Source organism: Leuciscus leuciscus (genome assembly GCF_965113295.1).
Source record: "Leuciscus leuciscus genome assembly, chromosome: 3".
NCBI classification, from domain to species: domain Eukaryota; kingdom Metazoa; phylum Chordata; class Actinopteri; order Cypriniformes; family Leuciscidae; genus Leuciscus; species Leuciscus leuciscus.
This window is the reverse complement of record NC_138727.1, coordinates 12,995,310-13,022,910: the sequence shown is the minus strand read 5'-3', so window position 1 is coordinate 13,022,910 and position 27,601 is coordinate 12,995,310. Positions and strand designations below refer to the sequence as shown.

The 27,601-nt window shown below is 38.6% G+C and overlaps 1 protein-coding gene and 1 long non-coding RNA gene across 4 annotated transcripts; both read right to left on the bottom strand.

Moving 5' to 3' along the window:
* Positions 1-824: 824 nt before the first annotated feature.
* LOC309495896 (uncharacterized protein) lies at positions 825-27,601 on the bottom strand. Of its 3 annotated transcripts, XM_082165841.1 has the most exons (7): positions 27,493-27,601; positions 26,958-27,347; positions 26,584-26,736; positions 26,348-26,397; positions 26,149-26,256; positions 17,283-17,326; positions 16,030-17,190 (listed from the first exon to the last, which is right to left on the bottom strand). In XM_082165841.1, exons 1-7 carry the CDS (start codon positions 27,527-27,529, stop codon positions 17,109-17,111), a joined length of 864 nt encoding a protein of 287 aa, XP_082021967.1. In that variant the 5' UTR covers positions 27,530-27,601; the 3' UTR covers positions 16,030-17,108. The 3 variants fall into 3 exon arrangements, with proteins under 3 accessions (XP_082021969.1, XP_082021967.1, XP_082021968.1); XM_082165843.1 differs by lacking the exons at positions 16,030-17,190; positions 17,283-17,326 and adding an exon at positions 825-896; XM_082165842.1 differs by lacking the exon at positions 17,283-17,326.
* Positions 5,833-8,226, bottom strand: LOC309494224. The gene is made up of 2 exons (XR_014204258.1): positions 6,349-8,226; positions 5,833-6,314 (listed from the first exon to the last, which is right to left on the bottom strand). It is a non-coding gene; the product is annotated as an uncharacterized lncRNA (long non-coding RNA).

Sequence of the window (27,601 nt, the reverse complement as noted above, 5' to 3'; positions counted from 1 at the left end):
ACGAGTCCTACACAGTACGTTTTTTTTCTTCTGTTAATTATGTTTATGCTTCATGAGAGATGTTTTGCGAAGTAATTATGTATCGCAAAAATTCGAGGTCTTTTAGGTTTCGTAACGTTAGACATTTTTTTATCCGACACGTTTGTAGCTGCAGCTGTGGTAACTAGAGCAGAGCTGGCAACCCGGATGCCGAAACACTACTGACTTCGTGATTGGTAGATAGGTGGAGGGTGGCGCATAAGGCCAAAACACAACATGACAACATCAACATCAGTTGAGGGCTGCAACTTCACTTTTAAATGACAATATCCTGGCCGGACTACTGTTGTCAGTGATATAAGTATTTGAAATGAACATGATTTCTTAATGTCTAGTGACATATCAGGGCCATTTTATGATTAATTGAAATACATTTCTTACATACGGTTCCTTTAACTAGGCTATATTAAAAGTAAAATATGGAGGAAAATTAATTAAAGGAATTTTTCAACACAAAACAAAAGCAACGCGTAAAATAGTAGAAATGTTTTCTTACCAAAGACAGATAGACGTGTTGTCTTGTTTCCATACTCAAACACATTTTGCTGCGATTCCACGTACATTTTTACTTATTTCTGTTTTTCTTTTCACACAGTAATATATTCCCTCATCAGAGACACTGACATTCTCTATATGTAGATCATAGGAGTTACTGGAGCTGTTTTGCACAAAACTGAAACGTGGAAACGTCCACTGGAACATATTTGAAGGGTCTATTATCAGAGATGGTTGATGCTCATGTGAGCAGTTTCTCAACCAAACAATGTGTGAAGAGGAATGACACAGTCACAGTAGAGAGTGATGCTGTCTCCTGCTTAACTCTCATGTCCACTTCTGTCAACAAAACAACAAAACACCTGCAAAAGCACATACGAATAAAAGATTATCGATCAAATCAATACCATGTTGTAAAGAATGCAACATAACATTTCAAAAACACACAAATGTAATTACACACAAATATGACGACTGTAACTCTTGCTCGCTCCATCTCAGTGACTGATAGGTTTGAGGGTATTCAGTGAGAATGGCCTGGGGCATGTTCAAATTCAAAACGGTGCGCAACGTTTTGCTACGGTTTCCGGGTTGAACGTCATGTTTCCTGGAAACGGCGTGCACCGGTGTGCAACGGGGTTTGAGATACGTTTTCTCTTGTTTGGTGGGTGTGTCAGAACTGCAGTCCAATCAGCAACAACATGTATATAAAGCACGCGGTATTAAAGTGAACTCGCACAATGGGTTCAAGGAAAGTATTAAATTTACAAATGTGTTCGATGCAGCTCCACTGTCTATGTGCAGCTCGGTATACGCAACAACTGAGGATATTAGAAGACATGTTTGTCGGAAGTTTTATTGTAAAAAATATAGGATATCAACAAAATGATGTAGTTGTTTATATTTTTAGCTTCATTGCAAGTGTATTGGTATAGAAATAAACAATGGTAATTAAGTGCTTTTCCTAAAAATGAGAAAGAAAATACAGGGTATTAAAACAGTATGAACTACAAATAAAGTCAGTATGTTAGGTAAGATGTGTGCTTCCATTTCAGTTTCAGCAATCTCTTCACTCGATTGGGATGTTCTCTTTTGTTCTGGGTGGTATAACTGTAACATCGGGCATATTTTGTAGTATTAAACACATATTTATAACGACTTCATCAGGCTCCGAAAATTCTTCACAAAGAACACAAAGAATAGCCTTCTCAGCTGCCATAGTTGCAACTCTTGCGTCATCAGAACAGTGTGTTAAACACATCACCGTTTCTGTTTAAAAAACGTTGTGCAACGTTTTGTCGGGGCTGAACGCAGCCCTGGTTCATGGGAGGTATTTCTGCTAAAGCGCTTTGAATCGCAATGTTTTTTTTTTGAGAGTTATATTATTCTTGTAGCCTGGTAATACCAAACTCTGCTACTTCGCTTTGCTTCGTAGACAGAGTCTGGCATGGCATAATTGAAAAGTGTTTTCTTTCTCGCGGGGGGCGTTTAAAATCATTGGTTACCCGTAAGCCAATCACATAACGTTTGGTTATGACGTGTGTTATGCGCTGGCTCAGCCGCATCTAACTTCCACTGTAAACACATGTATGATGCGAAAACAAAACCATCGAGCGAAATACCGGAGTGAACATGGCTGTGAATGACTTTTGCAGATTATGTGAAGTAAATCTACGCATCCATTCCACGGTACAATCAGCGTCTACGTCACGGCTCTCAGCCCGCCCTCTGTTCGTTGATTGGCCGGCTGTTTTCAGGCCGGAGGAAAACTGATAGACAGGTCGCTATCTCAGACTGAGTACTGAAGCGAACTGAAATTGAGCGGAAGTACGAAGTCAGGCTATTATTCTTGTCCTGCCCCACTCATTTCTTGAATTAATACACATGTTTTGTCTGAATTATTAACAGTTTGTAAACTTTTCAATATGAAATTGAAATTGTAAATTGATCCTCTTTACAACTGTAAATGTGTAAGACCCTAAAAGAGGCTCAGAGGCCATAAATTAAAAGATGTTATCACAATAATATTGGTATTATTATAATTATTATAATTATTATTTTATACAATGTAGTGATGTTTAACATCATGACAATGGATATGACCAGAGTGCTGAACATCATTATGAGTTTCCAGTTTTGCATCTTTCAAATACATGGCTTTTGTTTTCATTGGCCACCAGACACACCAGAACAGCTCTACTTTTATATTTGTGTAAGAATGCATTTACTTGAGGTGTTTATTGGTCTGGGTACTAAAATGTTGTTAGAAAACGATTTTTGTTTCTGGCTATAACCACAAATCTTTCCATTACATTTGTGCACTCTATGCAAGCACTCTCTGCTATTCGATTGCTCCTGTCTGCCTCGTTGCTTCTGCTGCTGTTTGCGTTGGTGTGCGTCTGAAAAGCTTCGTATATCTTTCTGTTTTGAATCATTATTTACTATCATTCCTTGTTGTTTATACTGCTAAATATAACATACTCAATATCACACATTAACCTGACATAGCTAGCTTCAAACTTAATCGTTATTGTTAGCACAACACGCTAGTAATTCACTAGCCTGTTAGCGTGCCATCCGCGCGCTCTTTATTTATTTATTTTTCTCGCGCGCGCTCGCGCCTTTTACGAGTCCATAAAACAACTTAGGTGAGTAGGATCAGTCAACAAACACGGTAAGTCATGTCATATTCTCCTCTTATTGTAACTTGCACCTCATGCAACATGTTTAGCATATCCTTCTCTGTCAGCACAGGATTTACATGTGATAAATGCAGATAGTAAAGCTGACGGGGAAGATTTCAGAACTAGAGACACGCATCCAAACTTTAATCGAGGATAGTAAGAATGCAAGGGCTTTCGATACTGCTTTGATTGCGACTAGCTTAGTGAACTCTGTACATTGTTCGGTTCTGGCTGAAGTAGAGCCCATGCAGCAGGGCAATTGGGTGACGGTGAGACGCTATAGTTGCGGGACAAAACACCGCTCTTCCGTTCCGATAACAACATTAAACAGGTTCTCCCCACTCAGTGAAACACCCACTGAGAATCCTGTTGATTGTGCCCTAGTTATTGGCGATTCTATTACAACGTGAAAATAGAGACACCAGCCACCATAGTCACATGTTTGCCGGGAGCCAGAGCGCCTGACATCAAAGCAAATTTAAAAGTGCTGGCAAATGCTAATCGTAAATTCCCTAAGATTATTATTCACATCGGCACAAATGATGTTCGATTCCGCCGCCAGATCACCAAAATTAATATTAAAGAGGTATGTGAACTTGAAAGTGCAATGTCAGGCACTGTAATCTGCTCTTGCCCCCTTCCTGTTGATGAGATGGTCAGTAGATTGTGTTCACTCAATGGCTGGCTGTCGAGGTGGTGTCCGCAAAATAATATAGAATTCATAGACAATTGGAAAAGTTTTTGGGGCAGACCTGACCTGTTGAAAAGAAATGGTATTCATCCCTTCTGGGATGGTGCTGCTCTTCTCTCTAGTAATTTGGCTCATAGTCTTAGAGATAAAACATGACAATCTGGGGCTCAGGTTAGGAAGCAGACAGACTGGCTAAAACGACCGTCTGCTAGCTGTCTCATGTCACCAAGGTCAGATAAATCCCATCACATAGAGCCTCTTTCACCTAGCTATCATCACATAGACTACGTTTACATGCTGTCAAATATCGGGTTATGGTCGGGTTAAGGTCACTATTTGGGTTTCTGAAACATTCGGAATAACCCGTTTACATGCGTGAGTAGAGAGAGTTATACTCCTGTATACATGGAATTTGTAATCAATTGGCAATATCCCGATGTAAACAGCGACGCACGGTTAGCGTCTGGACGTACGGACAACGTTAAGACGCAATGTGCGTCATTTCCGATTCTTCTTCCTGTATCCAAAGGCAACAACAACAGCAGCAACACGCGGATAATGAATAGTTCGGGGCAGATAGCGATCGCCTTTGTTTGCGATTTCCTCCTCGCTCCAAAAGTCTGGTGCTGTGCTGCGTCTCGCCATGTTTACCTCTACTTCTTGTTTACTTCCGGTATACTGCACGCGGGTTTTTGTATGCGCCGTCTATACTCAAAATACCAAGATTCCTTGCGAATAGAACATGCGCAGAACACAAATCAATGTTCCTTTTGATGGGGATATGCCGATACGCGCTTACATGACCAAATGTTCGGGTTAGAAAAGGGGTAGTCTCAGCCTCAGACGTCACACCCACGGAACGTTGGCTAAACGTCTGATGCATGTGGTACACTTAACTGGAAACACTTCAGGAATGTCGAAGTCGTCATCTGATTGGTTGAATTTTATCGGATTTCCGGGGGGCGCGAGTGTCGCGTTTATTTTCGGTCCGCCAGGAAACAAATGTCATGACGCCAAAACCCCTCGTGGAAGAAGAAAGCCGTTGTTTTTACAACTGAGACAATGAGCGCTTACCACGATCAACTAAACGCTGTATTTTCAAAAGTATGTGAAGTTCGCGGCTCCATTGATGCAGTAAACTTGCACAAGGTTCTTGAATGAATAATTTATTAGATGCACGCCGGTCTGTTATTGTAGGGACATCAACATTATATTGTCACGCCCCTAAATATGACGCGGTACAAAACAAACTGTGATTGGTTGTGTTACATGTCAGTCAAACGTCCTCTTGGGCAGTCCTTGGCCAAGAAATGCTGCGATAGAGTCCAGACCTTCTGCCGTCAGTCTGAAGGTCTGGCTATGCGAGACTAGAAAAGGGGTACCCCAGGGATAATATCCGGGTTTTTAAAAACCCGGATATGAGCATATCCGGGTTTTTGCCGGTGTTTACATGGCCGTGCGCGACCGGGTTATTGCTAATATCCCGGTTTTGAACGGGTTATTGGCTGCATGTAAACGTAGTCATAGAGACTGTGTCTGTTCCCCGAATTTGGAAATCCAAAAAACGTTTCAATCCATCTAAGGTCAAAAATTGTATTGATGTTCAACAAATAAAAAACAGCTATAATACAGATGAGCAAATGATAAAGCTTGGGTTGATGAATATTCGATCCCTTACTTCAAAAGCACTTATTGTTAAGGATATGATTACTGACTATAATCTAGATGCGCTGTGTTTGACAGAAAACTGGCTAAAACCAAACGATTACATTACTTTAAATGAGTCCACCCCGCAAGATTACTGTTATAAACATGAACCTCGTCTGAAAGGCAAAGGGGGAGGTGTTGTTGTAATTTATAGTCATATTTTCAAAATCACTAAGAAATCTAGTTTTAAATATACTTCTGTTGAAGTGTTGGTGCTTAAAGCAACACCAAGTAACTTTTGCTCTCGGGGTCCCCCTACAGTTGGGAAACAGTATTGTCTTCTACTACTGTCGTAAAATCTGTCATGGTTACACCAGGGGATACACGTGCATTTGTTGACAAGCCGATACCCCCGAACTCTGCAGAAGGAGTTCTCACGTCTTGGGCAGACTGCCTGCGTTGCGTGTGAAATGTCTTCATCCCAGGTACAGTGGCATATATTTCAGCATGTCATATGAATATCATTTCATGGGTTTTATTTTTTCATCGAAAACTAGCATGTTAGCGTTTACTAGCTACCAGATTGATAATTCGCTCCTCTACTAGCATTACTTGATTCATGAAGATAAATGGAGGACCAGATAGCTTCCGTAACATAGCCAGGCAGACAACAAATTCGAAAAACTAGAGATAGTATGCAAGCAATATACTTACTAGTCCAACAGCATGACGGCCAAGTCAGCATCGGTCGGGCACCCCTCCTCCTCCTTTAGCTCACACCAGCGAGCTCACGCTGGACCAATATTGATCCTCGTCCGGTGAAGCAGTCGATTCTGTTCCCTACCGGAATTCCTGTTCCCTTTACGCATTCATACTACAAATCATGCGTAATTGCCGAGTTACCATACGTACCATCAGAACTGAATATGAGCAAGAAGCATAACTGGATGTACGGGAAGCCAAAAGGTTAAAAAAGTATTGTATTTTTTCCTTTTTTTTTTTTTTTTCTATTAGAAGCGAGTTTTTCCCCATCTGTCAATTCAATCCAGATTTTTTTCAAAATGATCTTTTCAAATTTAAAACGTTATTACCGATTTCAATGTAATGTTTATTAAGGCTTTGATTTATTAAGGTTTATTAAGGCTTTGACGCATGCGCTGTCAGCAGACACGGCTCGTTGAGGGGGAACAGGAATTCCGGTAGGGAACAGAATCGACTGCTTCACCGGCCTTTGATTTTGTCACTCTCCCTTTTTCTCTTCCTAGTCTCCTACGACAAAACCTTTGCCTTCTTCGGTTTGGGGGAAGTGAGGTATGCCGTAAAGCAGTCGAATTTTGTAGTTCTTTTTGTGCTCGGGTTACTACCCGAACCCCGAAGTTCCTTAGTGCCAGTAAAAGCGATACAGACCCCATCAGGCTATGGCAGACGTGTCATTCAACCTATTGTAAGTCGATGTACCATCACAAAGGTCTTGGAAATATATTATGAAGGTTGAAAAACGACATGGTGTTGCTTTAATGTAAAAATATATAGTGTAAATGACAAATCACGTTTGAGATTTGTGCTGGCTACTGTATACAGGCCACCGGGGCACCATAAAGATTTTATCAAAGAATTTGCTGACTTCCTATCATAGTTAGTATTGGCTGCAGATAAAGTACTAATTGTTGGTTATTTTAATATACATATAGATAATGAAAAAGATGCATTAGGATTGGCATTTAAAGACATTCTGAACTCTATTGGAGTTAGACAACACGTGTCAGGACCTACTCATTGTCATAATCATACTCTAGATCTAATATTATCACACGGAATAAATGTTGATGACGTTGAAATTCTGCAGCAGAGCGATGACATCTCAGATCATTATCTAGTCTTGTGTAAATTACATTTAGCCAAGGCTGCAAAGCCGACTCCGTGTTACAAATATGTGAGACCTATCACTTCTGCCACTAAAGATTGCTTTATTAATAATCTTCCTAATCAGTTTCATAATCTCAGCATCCCGGATAGCTTAGAATAACTTGATATTGCAACAGAAACTTTTAACTCTCTCTTTTTCAGCACTTTAGACACAGTTGCTCCGTTGCGCTTAAAGAAAATTAAAGAAAATAGTCCAACGCCGTGGTACAACGAGCACACTCAGGCCCTTAAGAGAGCAGCCAGAAAGATGGAGCGCAACTGGAAGAAAACAAAACTAGAGGTATTTCGCATTTCATGGAAAGAGAGTTCGATTGCATATAGAGAGGCCTTAAAAGCTGCTAGATCTGCTTATTTTTCAACCCTATTAGAAGAAAATAAACAAAACCCTAGGTATTTATTTGAAACAGTGGCTAAACTAACGAAAAAGAAAGCTTCAAGCCCAGAAATGTCCAAGCAACACAGCAGTAATTACTTTATGAACTTCTTCACTTATAAGATTGATAATATCAGGGACAAAATTATAACTATGCAACCGTCTACTACAGTATCGCATCAGGGAGTGCATTGTAGTCTCCCTAAGGAAAAATTTGATTTATTTATTGCTATAGGAGAGGAAGAATTCGCTAAACTCATTCAATCATCTAAACCGACAACATGTATGTTAGACCCTATACCGACTAAGCTACTGAAAGAGATGCTTCCAGAGGTCATAGATCCTCTTCTTACTATCATCAATTCATCTTTGTCTCTAGTAGGGGTGTCCCCGACTAAGGATTTACACATTCGAATCAGAATTGTCGAATCTTTCTATAGTCGACTGATAGTCGAATCATCTATGTGTGTGTGAATGGGTTGGGAGGGGCACGACACTAGGTAGTCAGCAGGAGGGTAAAACTATTTTTATTTTATTTTATACACTGCACACAGCAACAACTTTTAATAAAGCGACCAAAACTGCCTGCCAACTGACAGACGAACTGACAATGGCTTTCTTATTAGATTTAAATAAAAGGTAATGTGGTGGATAAACATTCGTAAAACGTTTCTCATAACATTTTAAAGCCGCGATCGAAATACAGAACATCACAGAAATATATAAAAGAACATTTTGATAAATAAACCTAAAAAAATACCTGCCTAGAGAGGAAAAGAACACACTTGACTGATTCCAAACTTTAGATTTTCTTATTCCAGACATTAAGTAATCCCTGCCACCAAGATGCTCCTCGTCTGTCACGGATCAGGGAAAGTGAAACTTAAATCTGTCACAGGGGTGGTTGGATTTTTTCACACACACACACACACACACACACACACACACACACACACACACACACACACGTTAAAAATATTTATTGAACGCTTCTTTCTTTTCACGTTTTTTTTTTTTTACAGCATTATCATAATTAAAGGCTGTATAGCACTTAAAGGTGCTCTAAGTGATGCCACGCGTTTTTTAGGCCAAAACATTTTTTGTCACATACAGCAAACATCTCCTCACTATCCGCTAGCTGCCTGTCCCCTGAACACACTGTAAAAAAACGCGGTCTCTCTAGACACCACAGGCTCCACAAACGGCAACAAAAACAAACTGGGCTCACCCGCACCACAAAACACAACAAACAGTGCTCCAGCCAATCACCGACAAGAAGTATTTGAGGGGTGTGGTTTGGGGGTTAGTGCGCGTGGACATGAAGGGGGTGTGGAGGAGAGACGAGAGAGAAGCATGAAGAGGGAAGTTTGAATTATGGCCGACACACGACCAAAGAGACGACGTTCCGATTAACAAATTGTAAAGAAGAGGGACAAGGATAAGGAACGCGCGAAGTCCCGAATTTACATCGGAAAAACCCTCGAAATGTGGCGAGAACTCCGCCGGCAGAAGGGCTTCCAATCAGACATTCAGTTGCTCTGTTTTTGCAGAACAGGTAAATCCATTTTTCACCCACTGTTTGTTATGGATTTGAATGTTCATTTATAGGCTATTGACAACTTTGACTAAATTTGTTTACGACGCCGCCGTTGTTTATGCTCACTGGGAAACGCGAAGCTAACGTTATCTTGCTATTATTGCGTCCTTGTATGGGAGCTATAGTTATAGTTATAACCTCAGGTGGCGAAACGATTTTAAGACAATGTTTCTCTTTTTCTGCATTCTGTTCTGCAATATATAAAAGCATTTATCTAACTTGGTGACATTACACATTGAATGAAGTATCAGTAAAACTTAACTTTGTTTTTAGTGACTACTTTGACTTTCCTTTATGCCGGAAGGGAGGGGAGGAGGGAGGGTCTAGCTAGCCTCCGTTTTGTTTGACAACAATTCGAATGTCAACACTCCCAGCATCACTTAGAGCACCTTTAATATAACCGTACAAAACCAGTAGTTCTGTGTGAAATTAGACATTGAGCACCCCCATATTGCCGAAATGGTATGATCCTCGTTTCATAACACCCGCGAAGATTCGACTGTGAGATCGGTGGTCGAATCAGGCTCCGCATATTGATGCATCGAATCTTCGACTATTCGGGGTCACCCCTAGTCTCTAGGATACGTACCAAAGACCTTTAAGCTGGCTATGATTAAACCGCTTGTTAAAAAAACGCAACTTGATCCTACAGAATTAGTCAATTACAGGCCGATCTCGAATCTACCCTTTCTGTCAAAGATACTAGAAAAGGCAGTGTCTTCACAACTATGTTCCTTTTTAGAAAGAAATTATATCTGCAAGGATTTTCAGTCAGGATTTAGACCATACCATAGTACCGAGACAGCTCTCATTAGAGTCACAAATGATTTGCTCTTATCATCCGATCGTGGTTGTATCTCTCTATTGGTGTTACTCGATCTTAGTGCTGCATTTGACACTATTGACCACAACATTCTTTTAAATAGACTTGAAAATGATGTTGGCATTAGTGGAATTGCATTAGCATGGTTTAAATCGTACTTATCTGACCGTTATCAGTTTGTAGCAGTAAATGAAGAGATGTCTTATCGATCACAAGTTCAGTATGGCGTACCACAAGGCTCAGTACTAGGACCACTGCTGTTCACTCTGTACATGCTACCATTAGGATATATCATTAGGAAGCATGGAATTAGCTTTCACTGTTATGCCGATGATACTCAGCTCTATATTTCTTCACAACTTAACGAAAACTACCAATTCACAAAATTAACGGAATGCATAGCTGATATAAAAAATTGGATGATTAGTAATTTCCTACTACTAAATTCTGAAAAAACAGAGTCTTTAAGTCTTCGTCGTCAGTTAGGAACCTGGGTGTGCTCTTTGATACCAATCTTTCATTTGAAAGTCACGTGTCTAGTATCTGTAAAAACGCATTTTTCCATCTTAAAAATATATCCAAATTACGCCATATGCTCTCATTGACAAATGCGGAACAATTAGTTCATGCGTTCATGACCTCAAGGCTAGATTATTGTAATGCTCTACTGGGTGGTTGCCCTGCACGCTTAATGAACAAACTACAGCTGGTCCAAAACGCAGCAGCTCGAGTTCTTACCAGAACCAGGAAGTATGACCATATTAGCCCTGTTCTGTTAACACTGCATTGGCTCCCTATTAAACATCGTATACATTTTTAAATATTGCTGATTATTTACAAAGCACTAAATGGTTTAGCTCCGCAGTACTTGAGCGAGCTCTTAACCCATTTTAGTCCTTCACGTCTATTGCGATCTCAAAATTCCGGCCAGTTGATAATACCTAGAATATCAAAATCAACTGCTGGCGGTAGATCCTTCTCCTATTTAGCACCAAAACTTTGGAACAGTCTTCCTACCATTGTCTGGGAAGCAGACACACTCTGTCAGTTCAAAGCTAGACTAAAAACACATCTCTTTGACCTAGCATACACATAACACATTATAGACTTCTATAATTCAATGTTAGGCTGCATAGATCAGGTCAGCAGGAACCAGGAACACTTCCCATAAATCCTGATGTACTTGTTACATCATAAGAAGAATGGCATCTACGCTAATCTTTGTGTTTTTGCTTATCCCAAGGTTTTACCGCAGCCTGCCGTATCTAGGCTGTATCCAGATCTGATGAAGGACCTGCGCCTGGACCCGATGTCATAGCGGGGTGCTAAAGTGCCAACTAGTTTCTCCTTATGGAGGATCCCTTTACCACTCTACAGATAAAGCGTTGTAGGGAAAATTCGGTTCGCGTATCTACCCTGAAGTGATACAATTCTGTATCAAAATGTTAAGGCCAGACAAGTATTTTTTTAAGGCTTGGTTTGTAGGGAATTACAAACCTGCGCACATATATTCAAAGGCGCATACCAATAGACTGAACTCGTAATACGCATGTGCACGCCATCAGCGTTCTCACAGGTTTCGCGCTTAAAGGTCCCCTATTATGCCCCTTTTCACAAGATGTAAAATAAGTCTCTGATGTCCCCAGAGTGTGTATGTGAAGTTTTAGCTCAAAATACCCAACAGATCATTTTTTACAGCATGTTTAAATTGTCATTTTTTGGGGCTCAGAAAAACGCGCTGTTTTAGTGTGTGCCCTTTAAAGGTCCCGTATTATGCCCCTTTTCACAAGATGTAAAATAAGTCTCTGATGTCCCCAGAGTGTGTATGTGAAGTTTCAGCTCAAAATACCCAACAGATCATTTTTTACAGCATGTTTAAATTGTCATTTTTTGGGGCTCAGAAAAACGCGCTGTTTTAGTGTGTGCCCTTTAAATGCAAATAAGCTGCTGCTGGACGACACAGGGGGCGGAGCTTCATGAGCTCGCTCAGTCTCTCAGGACAATTTCATCTCACGGAATGATGATAATATCAGAAACTCTCAGTAACGGTGTTCATTTCGAGTCGGACAATAATGCCTACAGAGTCAGAGTGCTGTATAGAGATGGAACAGGTATAGTTTAGTAGTTTAATTACGGTTATTATAACGTATTTGTCATCTGCTTGTATGTATCCATTATTTATTAATAGCCTACAAGTCTGCTGTTTCGGACCAGGTCCGAATGATGATCAATATACTGATGAGTTTAATAAAGTTTATTGTACATCACACAAAAGATGAAGCATCAGTTTTACTTCAGAAAATCACCGTAAGAGCTGAGTAAACAAAGTAAGTTATAAGAAGTGCGCAAGTACATAAACGAATTTCGGTAGAGTTGAGGGAGCTTTCCTGTGGGCGGAGGTTAGTCAAAAAACGGTTCTAGTGACGTCATTAAAGAAGGAAGTAGAGGGATGTAGTCCAAACGAGCCGTTCGATGTAGGTGACTTCTGTTAAATAAAATATCTCGCTTGGCATTGAACTTTGAGCTTTATAATTTTACAGATATTATTTATGCTCTAACAGCAACATTACACACTAACTAAAGTTTGAAACATGGGATCACGAAGAACGGGACCTTTAAATGCAAATAAGCTGCTGCTGCACGACACAGGGGGCGGAGCTTCATGAGCTTGCACTCAGTCTCTCAGGACAATTTCATCTCACGGAATGATGATAATAATAATATCAGAAACTCTCAGTAACGGTGTTCATTTCGACCCGGAGTCGGACAATAATGCCTACAGAGTCAGAGTGCTGTATAGAGATGGAACAGGTATAGTTTAGTAGTTTAATTACGGTTATAACGTATTTGTCATCTGCTTGTATGTATCCACTTGGCCTACAAGTCTGCTGTTTCGGACCAGGTCCGAATGATGATCAAACATATACTGATGAGTTAATAAAGTTTATTGTACATAACACAAAAGATGAAGCGTCAGTTTTACTTCAGCAAATCACCGTAAGAGCTGAGTAAACACAGTAAGTTATAAGAAGTGCACAAGTACATAAACGAATTTCGGTAGAGTTGAGGGAGCATTTTCTTTAAAAACAAAATAATTCCACCTCGTCTTCAGCGGCTGCCTCAGATTTCGGGAGTAAATAGAGAGAGAGCTATGTGGATTAATACATCCAGCCACACAACACCTACAACGCTTGGGAGACATTCTCGTCAGTGCAGCAGCTGTGAACTCGATCAGGGCGGGTCTATGTTAGAATGGCAGTGTCTGGCAACACTCGTGGGCGGGGCCTGTGCTAGTGACGTCACTAAAACAGCATTCTGAAAACAGGTCGTTGGGAGACACTGCTGATGATTTATGGGGATTAATAAAAAAGGAGTGGATTTTTATCACTATTGCGTGGTTGTGTACACACACTGCCAACACACATTTATGTCCAAACAGCATGCAAAAGTGAATTTTGCATAATAGGGGACCTTTAAAGTCTGTGTAGAGTTCCCTGTTAAAACGGTGTCGTGTTAGCGGCCCCTAAGTTAATAACTAATGATCGTTGCGACGGAAGTGAATCAATCAAATTAACTTTAGCTGGAAAATAACTTTATTCAATAACTGCTATAAAGCCAAAACAATCTCTGTTACTTTAAACTATCCTTGTATCTCTGTAAAGCCGCTTTGGAACAATCTACATTGTTAAAGCAGCACTCAGTAGTTTCGGGATTTCTTCGCTGTATTCTCGCTTTTTGCTCGCAGGTTTCTCTCTAGAGCTCCCCCCACAGCTTCGGAATAGATATTTGACAACACTGTTGTAAAAACTCAGACACCAGAGGCTATAGATTAACGACATCAAAGCAGATGGGACATTCTTTAAAACGTCTTCTTCATTCGGGTTCGGACAGCGTGAGGGAGCGCAATAATGACAGCATTTTAGCAGATTTCTTTTGGCCGTAAAGCAAGTGTTTACATCGCGAGACCTGATATCACGCGATACTTCCTGACGCAGCGGCCGGCGGCCCGCCGGCTCAAAGTTGCAAGTGCGTATTTTCCGCTCACGGGCACCAGGGGGGTGCGAAACGACCACCATTCAACCCGAAATAAGTAATATAACAATTCCAATTATTCCGAAGCTGTTCAGTTAAAGCAGCACTCAGTAGCTTCGGGACTTCTTCGCTGTATTCTCGCTTTTTGCTCGCAGGTTTCTCTCTAGAGCTCCCCCCACAGCTGCGGAATAGATATTTGACAACACTGTCGTAAAAACTCGTTGTTGATTCTCAGACACCAGAGGCTATAGATCAACGACATCAAAGCAGATTGGACGTTCTTTAAAACGTCTTCTTCATTCGGGTTCGGACAGCGTGAGGGAGCGCAATAATGACAGCATTTTAGCAGATTTCTTTTGGCCGTAAAGCAATTGTTTACATCGCGAGACCTGATATCACGCGAGACTTCCTGACGCAGCGGCCGGCGGCCCGCCGGCTCAAAGTTGCAAGTGCGTATTTTCCGCTCACGGGCACCAGGGGGGTGCGAAACGACCACCATTCAACCCAAAATAAGTAATATAACCATTCCAATGACTCCGAAGCTGTTCAGTTAAGGTAAAAAAAAGTTACTTAGTTCACCTTTAAGGTAAAAAAAGTTACTTAGTTCACCTTTAAAAGTGCTATATAAATGAAGATGACTTGACTTGACTAGCTCCAACACTTACTAGTGCACTTACAAGCTTGTGGTTTCCTGTTCTAGCATGTCTAAATTGGGTTTCAGAATTGGGAGAACTTACTTTACTTCTTTGAAATGCAGCCCTTAAGTCTTTGCAAGACTGGACTGAATTACTCATGAACTGAAGTGAATATTAAAACAGAGCAAAAGAGTTTCTGCACCACATACAGTGAACAGCTCAGTAATAACCAAATCTAAACATGCTACTTATATAATAATATAATATATAATACTTGGTTTACCATATTTGAGAATAATAATATGGTGATACAGGGAATTTAGGTGGACACACATTGGAAATAGATCATTTGAAAATGAATTAAATTGAAAACAAATATGTTTAACTTGATAAAAATATCAACTTTAACTTGAAATAAAAAAATAAAAAAACAGGTTAAAAAGGAAGTATTCACAAAAATAGAAGACCGTCACAAAGACCACTGGAAACATTTGTGGTTTTAACACATACCTCAGAAAAACAAACAGAAGGCCGGACTCTCTTTATTACCACGACAACTTAAATAGCACTGAATTCACACACGAAAACCACTTCTTACATCCTGTGGCATCAAAACTACACTGTTGCATTTTGTAAAAGGCCTACAAGACTTGCATGCAACGTCTACAGTATATTCCTGTATCAATCTGCTCAAGCAAATTATGTCTCTGCCCTGCCACTGAAGACCAATGACTATTCAACACTATTCAAGTATAAACGTCTTAATTCAGTATTGTTTTATCTTAAATAATATTGAGCGTTGTCTCATCATGAATCTTGAGCATTGCATCACATGAATAGTTACATTCAATTATGAGGGGAAAAACTAATTTGAGCACACATATGATTCATTTTATTACAGTCTATCTCTCATAAAAGCATTTCCTGACTTCTGTGCCCTTATCAAGATTTGGTCCTGATCAAATGGTTTGTGGGTAAGTGTTTTTGACATCATTATCTGCTATTATAAGGAGGACAAGACCAGTTTGAGCTATTAGCCACTAGATGGAGCCATTGAATGTTCATAATTTCCTATCCTTTAAAAAAAAAGATGTATTCATATTCACAGACACTCTCATAACATAAGCATATTAGACAATTCTGTGTAAACATTTGACAAACTTGTGATTTTTATACTGACTGAACTTTATTTCACAATTTACCCCTGAAATGTATTTTGAGATAAGTTTTCATATGATCTACTGATAAAAATAGAAGCCACAAAACTGTATGCGTTTACTTTTAGACTAACTGCTTGAAACATCTAAATAATGCAGCTTTTCTTTTTCTTTTCTTTTTTGTTACATGTTCTGTATAATCTTAACACAGATGGAAGATAATTAATGTTAATATTATCAGGAAAATAAAATGTAAACCCGTTAAAGTAGCATTGGATCAAATAGGAGTTTAGAAGCATTTTCTTTTTTTAAAAACTTTGACATTAATAGGCTAAATAGTGTAAATCATAACACTGGTTGCACAAAAAATGTGCCATGTGCTTATTGAAGGCATGCTTGAACTATACTTTTGTAACAGTTATGTTGCATATAAAGGCATGAAGATAAAGGTTCAAACAGTATTTAATAAAATCCACAGGGTAATTTTCACTCTAAGAACAACAACCATATGTAAATGAGACTAGACAAGGATGAACTGAAAACACAGGACTAAACGCACAGACAAATGAGGTGATTAACAATGACACAGCTGACAGTGATGACAAATCACATTAGAAACCATCATGACAAACTAGTGGCGGGAAAAGGTGCAACTTGAGTCCAACCAGGGTGATATTGTGACAACTTTATTGTGATTAATGCAAAAAATATATTATGTAATTACAAAAAGAATGTACAAAAAAAGAATGTCATAAGCAGCTACAGGCCCTATAGCAACAGCTGAGAGTGTTTCAATGAGAAGAATTGTATATATATAAAAAAAAAATACTACAAGTCTGTTGCATGTGTACTAAATGTGGTGAAAGCATGCTTGAGAAAAAGGAAGTTCAGAAATCATAGCTGACGTTGCGGAGTACAAAAAGAGTGAGTAATAGAAAGCAGCAAGATTTCAGTAAGTTGTATAAACTGAGCAAATAGAATCACATCTTGGCATAGGGATATGAAGATGTCAGCAGTCTATAAGAGACTTCAGTGTGGAGGCAGATCTTTCCAGTTTTACTCGTCTCACACTGATGTCTCTCTGGATCCCCCTGAAATGAATTGGAGATGCACATGAAACAATCTAAACTATTGTCTTTGCCAAGGCAAAGCTTAAAACTAATTACTGAAACAATATAGATACCTTAATACAATTCTCTGTGAGTATCTCTGCACTCTGCTCAGAACCTAAAGATTGACAAAATAAGTATGTCTGAATTCACAGTACTCACAAAAAGAGTATGTGTAAAAAAAAAAGACGATAGCCAACTACTTCCTGCGAGATTCTGAAGTGTGCATATGATAGGCACTTTACTATCCCATGAGGCCATGGGAGAGGATTTGTGAATGATGATGATGATACATTTTATTTATATTGCACTTTTCTCCAACCCAAAGCGCTACAAGAACAATACCAATATAAAAAAAGACAATTAAAAAAGAATAAAAAAAAAAAACAGTACAGAAGTTAATGATAGTACATTTCAGATACAATAAGCATTTTTAAAAAGACAGGTCTATAGAGACTTCTTAAAATGGTCCAGTGTTGAGGAATTTTTAATCACCAGAGGAAGTTTATTTCACAACCGTGGAGCTGTAACAGAGAAAGGACGACCAGCCATCAACTTCAATTTAAATGTGGGCTGCTGAAGAGTAGAAGAGTAGAAGAGCGGAGAGAACGAATTGGAGCAACTAGATTACAAAGGTATTCCGGCTCTATCCCATGAATGGCTTTATACTGTATGTTAAAATCAAGATTTTAAAATCAATACGTCTCGATACTGGAAGCCAATGAAGTTCATAAAGAACAGGGGAAATATGCTGCCGAACAGTTGTATGTGTCAATACACGTGCGGCCGAGTTTTGAATAAACTGCAATTTCTTAATATGCTTATCAGGGAGACCCGAGTAAAGTGCATTACAATAATCTAGTCTCGACGTAATAAATGCATGGATAAGCCTTTCCGCATCTAGCAGCGACAAAGAAGGTCTAATTCTGGCAATATTTTTTAGATGAAAAAATGCAGATTTTGAAACCATTTTGATTTGGGCATCAAATGACAAATGCAAATCAAAGATAACACCTAGATTTCGCACCTGTGATGCTGGAGCCAATAACTCAGAATCAGTGAACAGATTTAGACAGTTATGTTTGTGCAAAGCTGCCGGCACACCAACAAGTACCAGTTCCGTTTTTGATTCGTTAAGTTTAAGATGATTGTCATGCATCCATACCTTTATTTCTTCCAGACACGCGGTAAGAGGTGTAATTGCGAGATTAGGATCCGGGAGTATGCTAACATAGATCTGCATGTCATCAGCATAACAATGAAACCCCAGACCGTACTTTCTAATAATGTCACCAAACGGCAACATATAGATGCAGAACAAAGAAGGTCCAAGTACTGACCCCTGCGAGACGCCCTGCTGAACTAATGTTGCCTCAGGTTGGTTTTTCCCCAAACAAATATACTGAAAACGATCAGTTAGATAGGATTCAAAACAACACCAGAGATGCCTAACAAAACACGCAACCTGTCAAGGAGGATGATATGACATTTAGTGTTAAAAGCAGCTCTAATGTCTAGCAGGACTAAACTGCTACAGCCAACCATATCAGCAGAAACAAGAAGGTCATCGGTGACCAGTACAAGAGCAGTCTCCGTGCTTGGTCCAGATCTGAATCAAGACTGGAACAGTTCCAATAAGTTGTTTTTGGACAGATATTGCTGTAACTGGCCAACAACAACTCGTTCGAGGACCTTTGCCACAAAAGGCAGGTTCGAAATAGGCCTATAGTTAGATAAGTTGTCAACATCACAACCAGTTTTTTTTTAGAACTGGTGTAATAGTGGCCTTCTGTGCTGGGGCACATGTGGAGTTTTTGCGCAAGAGCACCCTCTGGCTTTCAGATGGAGCAGCATTTACTACTGAGCATAGAGCCGTACTTCACTGACAAGCTGCGCATAAAATAATCGCAGCCTTTGCCAAATCGTGTGCGGTTTCATTTAGATTAATCGTGCAGCCCTAATATAGAACATACTCTTTTAGCACTTGCAAAAAAAGTACCTTTAGTACCTACTCAAGAGTATGCATTTTTTTCTGAAATCGCATACTCTTTTGACTAGGTACTCATCTTGAATAACTTCACAACCGCAACATTTTTTTTGTAAATCTGTGTAGTAAGGATGTAACCTTGACATACTATATTCGCCATGATGTCATTATAACTTGACCTACCAGCATCAGTTACGTCACTTCACTGCCATTCACAAATCCTCTCCCGTGGCCTCATGGGATAGTAAAGTGTCCATCGTATGCGCACTTCAGAATCTCACCGGAAGAATTAGGTCATCCGGATACTTTTTTCCCACTCTTTAATGAGTAATGTGAATTCGGACATACTTCTTTTGTTACATACTGTTTTCACCTACTTTACAGTATAGGGAAGTATATGATTTCGGACACAGCCACTGCCTCAAGTGATTTTAAAGCAGGGCTCAGTAGTTTCGGGATTTCTTCGATGTATTCGCTTTTTGCTCGCAGGTTTCTCTCTAGAGCTCCCCCCACAGCTTCGGAATAGATATGTGACAACACTGTTGTAAAAACTCATTGGCGATTCTCAGACACCAGAGGCTAGTAGATAAGTTGGGACAGTTGGGACATTCTTTAAAACGTCTTCTTCATTCGGTTTCAAACAGCGAGAGGGAGCGCAATAATGACAGCATTTTAGCAGATTTCTTTTGGCTGTAAAGCAAGTGTTTACATCGCGAGACCTGATATCACGCGATACTTCCTGACGCAGCGGCCGGCGGCTCGCCGGGTCAAAGTTGCAAGTGCGGTTTTTCCGCTCACGGGCACCAGGGGGGTGCGAAACGACCACCATTCAACCCAAAATAAGTAATATAACCATTCCAATGACTCCGAAGCTGTTCAGTTAAGGTAAAAAAGTTACTTAGTTCACCTTTAAGGTAGTGCAATGAAAAATGTATTCCCGACTGATCACTCAACGGTTCATTAAAAAATTCTGATTCATTCAGAAACGAAACACCACTGCTGTGCTTGTTCATTGAGCTGTTGTATAAAGCAAAACAGTTGTATTCAATAAACACAACATAGTTTGTTAATCTTCATTATCCTTATAAATGGATACTGTAGTTCTTTTTTTTTTCTTTTTTTATGTTTATTTTATGGAACTGAAATGTTTTTATGGTTTTAGTTTTAGTTATTGATAACTAATAATAGTTTAATAATATTTGAGTTAATAATAACCCCGATTTTGGGTTCCAAATAAAGATTTTGTGCAGATGAGGCACTTTAGTTATAGAATAAATAAGTGATTGAATGGACTTGTCTAAATATCTCATTATCACCCACACCTTATTTGCCCTTTTAATTCAACTACAAACAGGGTTACTGCAATAGCCCTCCAATAACTCTATAATCCAGTTTTCTCTGTCAGACTTGCTTTCAGCAAAGTGTGAAATGGAATTTTTTTTTTTTTTTTTTTTTTTTTTTTTTTGACTGAACAGCAAAACACTGTTGTTGAAACTCCATGAGCTGGTCTCCTACTGGTCGCAGAGAGTGGCCATGATGTTTTGCCATTTCTTATTATAGGGCCAGAAACACACACACACACACACACACACACACACACTGTACATACACCATAAACAAAAAGAATTATAAATGAATATGATCCTCCCACATATCTTCTTTTGTCACTTATCAATACCCTTTGACTAGTAACCAAAAGTCCAAATCAAAGTCTCTGCTGCACCAATTTAACTGATATAAATACTAGTGTAGAACATTGCATAGAAACCGTGTCTATTCCTCGTTTAGTGAGATCAAATAATAAATCTACTGCAGGATCTAGGAAAAATCTAATTGTTATTAAAACAGAAAATGTTGCTATTGGTAAACAAAAACTATTTCTAAAGCTAGGTCTTCTAAACATTAGATCACTCACACCTAAGGCAGTTATTGTAAATGAAATAGTCACAGATAATAGCTTCGATGTACTTTGCCTTACTGAAACCTGGCTTAAACCAAATGATTATTTCGGTATTAATGAGTCTACTCCTCCTGGATACTGTTATAAGCATGAGCCCCGTCTGATTGGTCGTGGCGGAGGTGTTGCAACCATTTATAAAGATATTCTAAATGTTACTCAGAAAACGGGTTATAAGTTTATTTCATTTGAAGTACTTGTACTAAATGTTACGCTCTTAGATGTTAGAAAAACATCCCTATTATCTCTAGCCTTGGCTACCGTATATAGACCGCCAGGGCCTTACGCTGATTTCCTAAAAGAGTTTGCAGATTTTCTCTCAGACCTATTAGTCAATGTCGATAAAGCATTAATTGTTGGAGATTTTAACATACACGTAGATAATCCAAATGATGCGTTAGGAGCTGCGTTTACAGATTTATTAAATTCATTTGGGGTCAAGCAAAACGTCACCAGACCAACACATCGTCTTAATCATACACTCGATTTAATTATATCACATGGAACCGAGCCAACCGATATAGTTATCATTCCACAAAGTGATGATGTCACTGACCACTACATGGTAACTTGCATATTACGTACTGCTGTAATATGTCATGCGGCGCCGCGTTACCAACCAGGCAGAACAATCCTTCCATCCACCATAGATAATTTCTCAAATTGCTTATCTAATCTGTCTCAGCTGCTGCCTGAACCCAAACAAACAGATGAACTAGAAGAACTAACTAGCACTATGAGCACCATTCTCTCTAGAACATTGGATGTGGTTGCACCTATTAAATTAAAAAAGGTCAGAGAGAAAAATAAAGCACCATGGTATAACAATACTACGCATGTTTTAAAGAGAGAAACACGTATTTTAGAGCGTAAATGGAAACAAACAAATTTAGAGGTCTTTAGAATCGCGTGGAAAGACAGTCACGTTATAAAAAGGCCCTAAAAGCGGCCAGGGCTGAGCACCTCCACAAACTAATAGAAAACAACCAAAACAATTCAAGGTTTTTATTTAACACCGTGGCTAGACTAACAAATAAACAGACGTCACCCGAACAAAATATCCCGTTACAGTTCAGTAGTAATGATTTCATGAACTTCTTCACTGAGAAAATAGAAAGCATCAGAACCACAATTGTAAACGTTCAATCTTCAATCGCGCCTTATAATTCAGCTTCAATTATCACCCCGCAAGAACAATTACAGTGCTTTACAACTATAAAACAAAAAGAGTTAAATAAACGTATCACTTCATCTAAAACAACAACGTGTTTATTAGATCCTATACCAACTAAACTACTGAAAGAAGTGTTACCTGTAGTGGAAGAGCCTCTCCTCAATATTATTAACTCGTCTTTATCTTTAGGTCATATTCCAAGAACATTTAAACTGGCAGTTATAAAACCTCTCATTAAGAAACCACAATTAGATCATAATAATCTAGCAAATTATAGACCCATTTCAAATCTTCCATTTATGTCTAAAATATTAGATAAAGTGGTGTCTGCTCAACTAGGCTCTTTCTTGCAACAAAATGATATCTATGAAAAGTTTCAGTCTGGATTCAGACCGCATCATAGCACTGAAACTGCGCTCGTTAAAATCACAAATGATTTACTTTTAGCTTCTGACCAAGGCTGTATCTCAATACTAGTTTTACTTGATCTTAGTGCTGCGTTCGATACTATAGATCACACAATACTCTTAGATCGACTACAAAATTATACTGGTGTTCAAGGACAAGCACTAAGCTGGTTCAAATCATACCTATCTGACCGCTACCATTTTGTCTATTTAAATGGAGAAAAATCGATCATAACTCCAGTAAACTATGGAGTGCCGCAGGGATCTGTATTAGGCCCTCTGTTATTTTCCATATATATGATGCCACTTGGAAATATTATAAGGAAACATGGAATTAGTTTCCATTGTTATGCTGATGACACTCAAATATATATTTCATCACGGCCGGATGAAAACGCAAAATTTTCCAAATTGACAGAGTGTGTTAAAGATATAAAAGATTGGATGACGCGTAATTTTCTTTTATTAAATCCAGACAAGACAGAGGTAATACTTATCGGTTCAAAAAACCGCCCACAAAACCTCGCACAATACAACTTTAACATCATAGGATGTCCTGTTACTTTATCCTCTACAGTAAAAGACCTGGGTGTTATACTCGATTGCAACCTGTCTTTTGAAAATCATATTTCATATGTTACAAAAACAGCCTTTTTCCACCTTAGAAACATTGCTAAGCTACGTAACATGCTATCAGTTTCTGATGCAGAAAAGTTAGTTCATGCATTCATGACATCGAGACTGGATTACTGTAATGCCTTATTAGCTGGTTGTCCTGCATCCTCAATAAACAAGCTACAGTTAGTCCAAAATGCCGCCGCTAGAGTTCTTACGAGATCAAGAAAATATGATCATATAACACCGATTTTATCATCACTGCATTGGTTACCTATAAAGTTCCGTATTAATTACAAGGTATTGCTACTGACTTATAAAGCCCTAAACGGCTTAGCTCCAGTCTATTTAACGGATCTTCTATCACCCTATAATCCATCGCGCTCTTTAAGATCACTAAATTTCAAGGCTTTTGGTCATACCTAGGATATCCAGAACCACCAAAGGAGGGAGAGCATTTTCACATTTGGCTCCAAAACTCTGGAATAGTCTTCCTGATACTGTTCGTTGCTCAGACTCGCTCTCCCAGTTTAAAACTAGATTAAAGTCGCATCTCTTCAGCCAGGCATTCATATAATCCTACAGATCAAACTACAATCCGTCCTCTAGCTCATAAATGCCAGAGGAGAACTGGCCCCCGACTGAGCCTGGGTTCTCCTAAGGTTTTTTTTCTCCATTAGGTCACCTGATGGAGTTTTAGGACACCATTAGGTCACTTGATGGAGTTTTTCGGTCCCTTGCCACTGTTGCCTTTGGCTTGCTCAGTTGGGGATATTTTGGGGATATTTAATCTAATTTTATCAATCAATAAATTCCTCTTGAAACAAACTTTGTTGTATTCATTTAATTTAATACTGTGAAGCTGCTTTGATACAATCTGTATTGTGAAAAGCGCTATACAAATAAACTTGACTTGACTTATCTTTAATATATTTTTAAGTATTTGCCAAGCACAATGATGGACACTGAATCAATTGACACATAACATTAATTGATATGACACATTTATTTGCTATATAACCTTCACATAAAAAATGTGCTTTAAAATATTAGTTAAATAAATGTGGAATATAACCAGATTTGAAATGTTTTAGACATTTTACAAAAAGCAAACCCACACTGCCCCCCTCAGGCCTAATAAAACTAAACTCATTGATGGCTCTGACCACCATGAGTCTCTTTCAGACATAATAACAGATCATGGACAAGTAAAAAATATATATTGCCATACTATAAAACATAACTATCCATTATATACAGTGCCAAAATTGACATATAAAAGAAACATATTCGTTTTGACACATTTATTTTAAATGGCATAGCACTGATTTAGCATCATTTGAACATCATTTGAGAGGTCATGTGGGATGCATTTGTCAACGTAAAAAGAAAAACAAATACAAAAAAATAAACCAGCTGTTTGTGCTTCATTCTGAGAAATGCAGTAAATGTGAAACGTCCTCATCCATCAGAGAGTCTAAAGAAAGACTGCCACTGTCAATCGCACTTTTGCAGACATTGCATATACAAAAAACAATGTCACCACAAACTCACCACATTAACATTTACACGGACCAACCTCTCTTCTGTCTCATATGCACACAAGCACTAAACTGAATGGAAACATTTGTGGTTAAGATGGCTATATATTTTTTTTGGAAACAAAGCTAGACCTTTCCTCAGAAAAAGACACAGACCGTGCACTTCAGTAAAACTCCTTTGAAGAGCAACTCTGATGCTTTGAATATTTCACTTTATTTTGATTTCAATTAGATGTTAACTGTTCAAAAGAATTACAAGCTTTAGAAGAAAAGCAAACCTAACATGCACCAGTTAGAAAAAAAATAAGAGAAAAAACAAGAATATATCTTACTACCGAGAAGCAACTTAAGTGGACATTTCTCTTTTAACTTTAAAGTCATAAGATAGATAGTGTGTCTGTTTACTTGTTGCTAACTGTTATCCAAACATGCTTATCTACTCAGCAAGCACAGAATGCTTCATCCGCCACGGATTATGTTTTGGGAAAATGTAATTAGGCTAACTATAAAATTGAGTCAGAAAAACGCTGCAATCATTGAGTTTAAGAGAAATATAAGTACCTTAAACTAAACACCACTTCATACAGGAAACCCACTTCTACATCCTGTTATTTAGCTCATTACGTGTGTCCACAAAGACTGTGTTAATAGAGGAAAACAACATTGTACTGCAATGAGGACCAGAGTAACAACAGTAGTAACAGCTTACTGTTATGTGTTAAAGTGTCCAGTCACTTTTTTATATTAAGTGTCTTTAATTATGTACTTACATTAAAAAGTTAGGTAAAATGTTTATTGTCTTATTTTTGTATTAAAAACACTTTTGCTTATGTTGAGGTGGGATTCGGGTAAGTTTAGGGATAGGTTTCATGGTATGGTTAGATTTCAGGTGGCAGGGAAGGATCAACAATGTAATTATAGATGTTCTTATAGATATCAATTACAGCTACAGTACATGCAGCTATTTTTTTTAAATATAAGTATAATGTTAAAACATGTCTGTAAATAATAAGACCATTGTATCAAATTGTTAATTTAAATGTTAGTACAGTAGTTAAAGACACTTAGGCCTGTAAAGCGGGACCAAGGATCCAAGTATGGAATATCTTTTACTTTCAGATGTAATGGTAGAAAGTCCTCAACCTTGAATCATTACATGTGATGTTAAATGATAATGAAACCTGCAACCTTTATCATATTTGGAATGTTTCAGAAAGCACCTCAGTTCTATTTTAGTTCTACTCCGTTTCTGTTCTGACCTGAGCATATGTACTGAAGTCAGAACACTGTACTCGCTTTGTCTTGCGTTGTTTTTGTCTCCTGGTTATCACGTCTAAAGATGCATAACACACCTCTTCCTCCTCACCCTGGAATGAAAGAAATGAAATTGCTTTCTGAAACTTGCATATATTATATTTCAATGTCTATAATGAATGTGAATGTTTGCATTGTTCATACCTCAATTGTATTTCCACTTTTCAAATGGTCTTTTTGATCTGTCGCAGCATCTACAGTCGATTGTTTAAATTAGAACATCACGTACATAATGGTTTAGTTATGCAATAATGTGTTACACTTCAATTTATACATTACTATCAGTCTTTGTTTGCAGGCTTTGCTTATCCAAAGTTTATCTGCATATTAAATGAAAACTGTGGCAGTGCAAAAGAAGAGTGTGAAATAGTGAATGATACCTGTAGTTTTCCTCTGACAGAGGCAGTACAGACAGATAGAGGAGAGGAGAACACACACTGGACACACACTGAACAGCAGCGTCCAGCAGAGAACACAGTCTAGAGGAAGTGTGGAGGTGATGTTCGAGGGTCCAGAACACAAAGTTACTTTCTCTATATAAAATAAACATAAATAAATCAATGAATGTTGATTTTATATACAGTCATGAGGCGAAAAGGGTTCAGAACAAGTAGCCACTTCCTAAATATGAAAAACACAAATGTATCAATGAATGTTAGTAAAAATATATTTTTGTCCCGTTCATCTTGCTTCTTCAGTGAGAAAGTTCTCCAGAATCACACAAGCAATTAAACTAGCAGAAAGGTTTTCTTACCAGCAAAAGAAAGACGAGTAGTTCGGTTTCCATAATAGTACACTTCAGATGAGGAGATGATGCCTTTTTCATCTTTATTTACCTTACGCTCTATTTCTGCACAGTAATACAGTCCCAGATCAGAGGCACTGATGTTAGTAATATGTAGATCATGAGAATTACTGGAGCGGTTGTAGATAAAGCTGAAACGCTTAAATGTCTCTAGATTCCAATTCTCCCTAAAATCTATTACGAGAGAGGGTTGGTTTTCATGAGAGCAGTTTCTTATCCATACAAAGCGGAAACCAATAGTTACAGAGCGATCACAGTAGAGAGTGATGTTGTCTCCTGGTCTGACTTTCATCTCCACTTCTGCTCCATAGATTCTGTTCTGACTGAACAACAAAACACCTGTAAAGTGCAAAATAACTTAATAAAGCACTTACATTTGAAATGTACTACCATACAAAAATATTCACAGTAATATAGGCATTTGCATTCGAAAAACTCTACAAACAGCTGGATGCTTTCGCAAAAAAAAAAGTAAAAATCTTACACATAAGCACGATGAAAGCATTTCTTGGCCTCTCCATCTCTGTGAGTGACTGTGAATAACTGACACTATGAGGGTCTTACAGACGGCAGCTCTCATCTGATTGGTTCAC

Coding starts and splice junctions, on each gene's coding strand:
- LOC309495896 (XM_082165841.1), bottom strand. CDS start 27,529: ATGGAGAGGCCAAGAAATGCTTTCATCGTGCTTATGT. Junction 26,737..26,957: donor TACTCGTCTTTCTTTTGCTG/GTAAGAAAACCT, acceptor TATTTTATATAG/AGAAAGTAACTTTGTGTTCT. Junction 17,191..17,282: donor TCACAGAGAATTGTATTAAG/GTATCTATATTG, acceptor AATTCATTTCAG/GGGGATCCAGAGAGACATCA.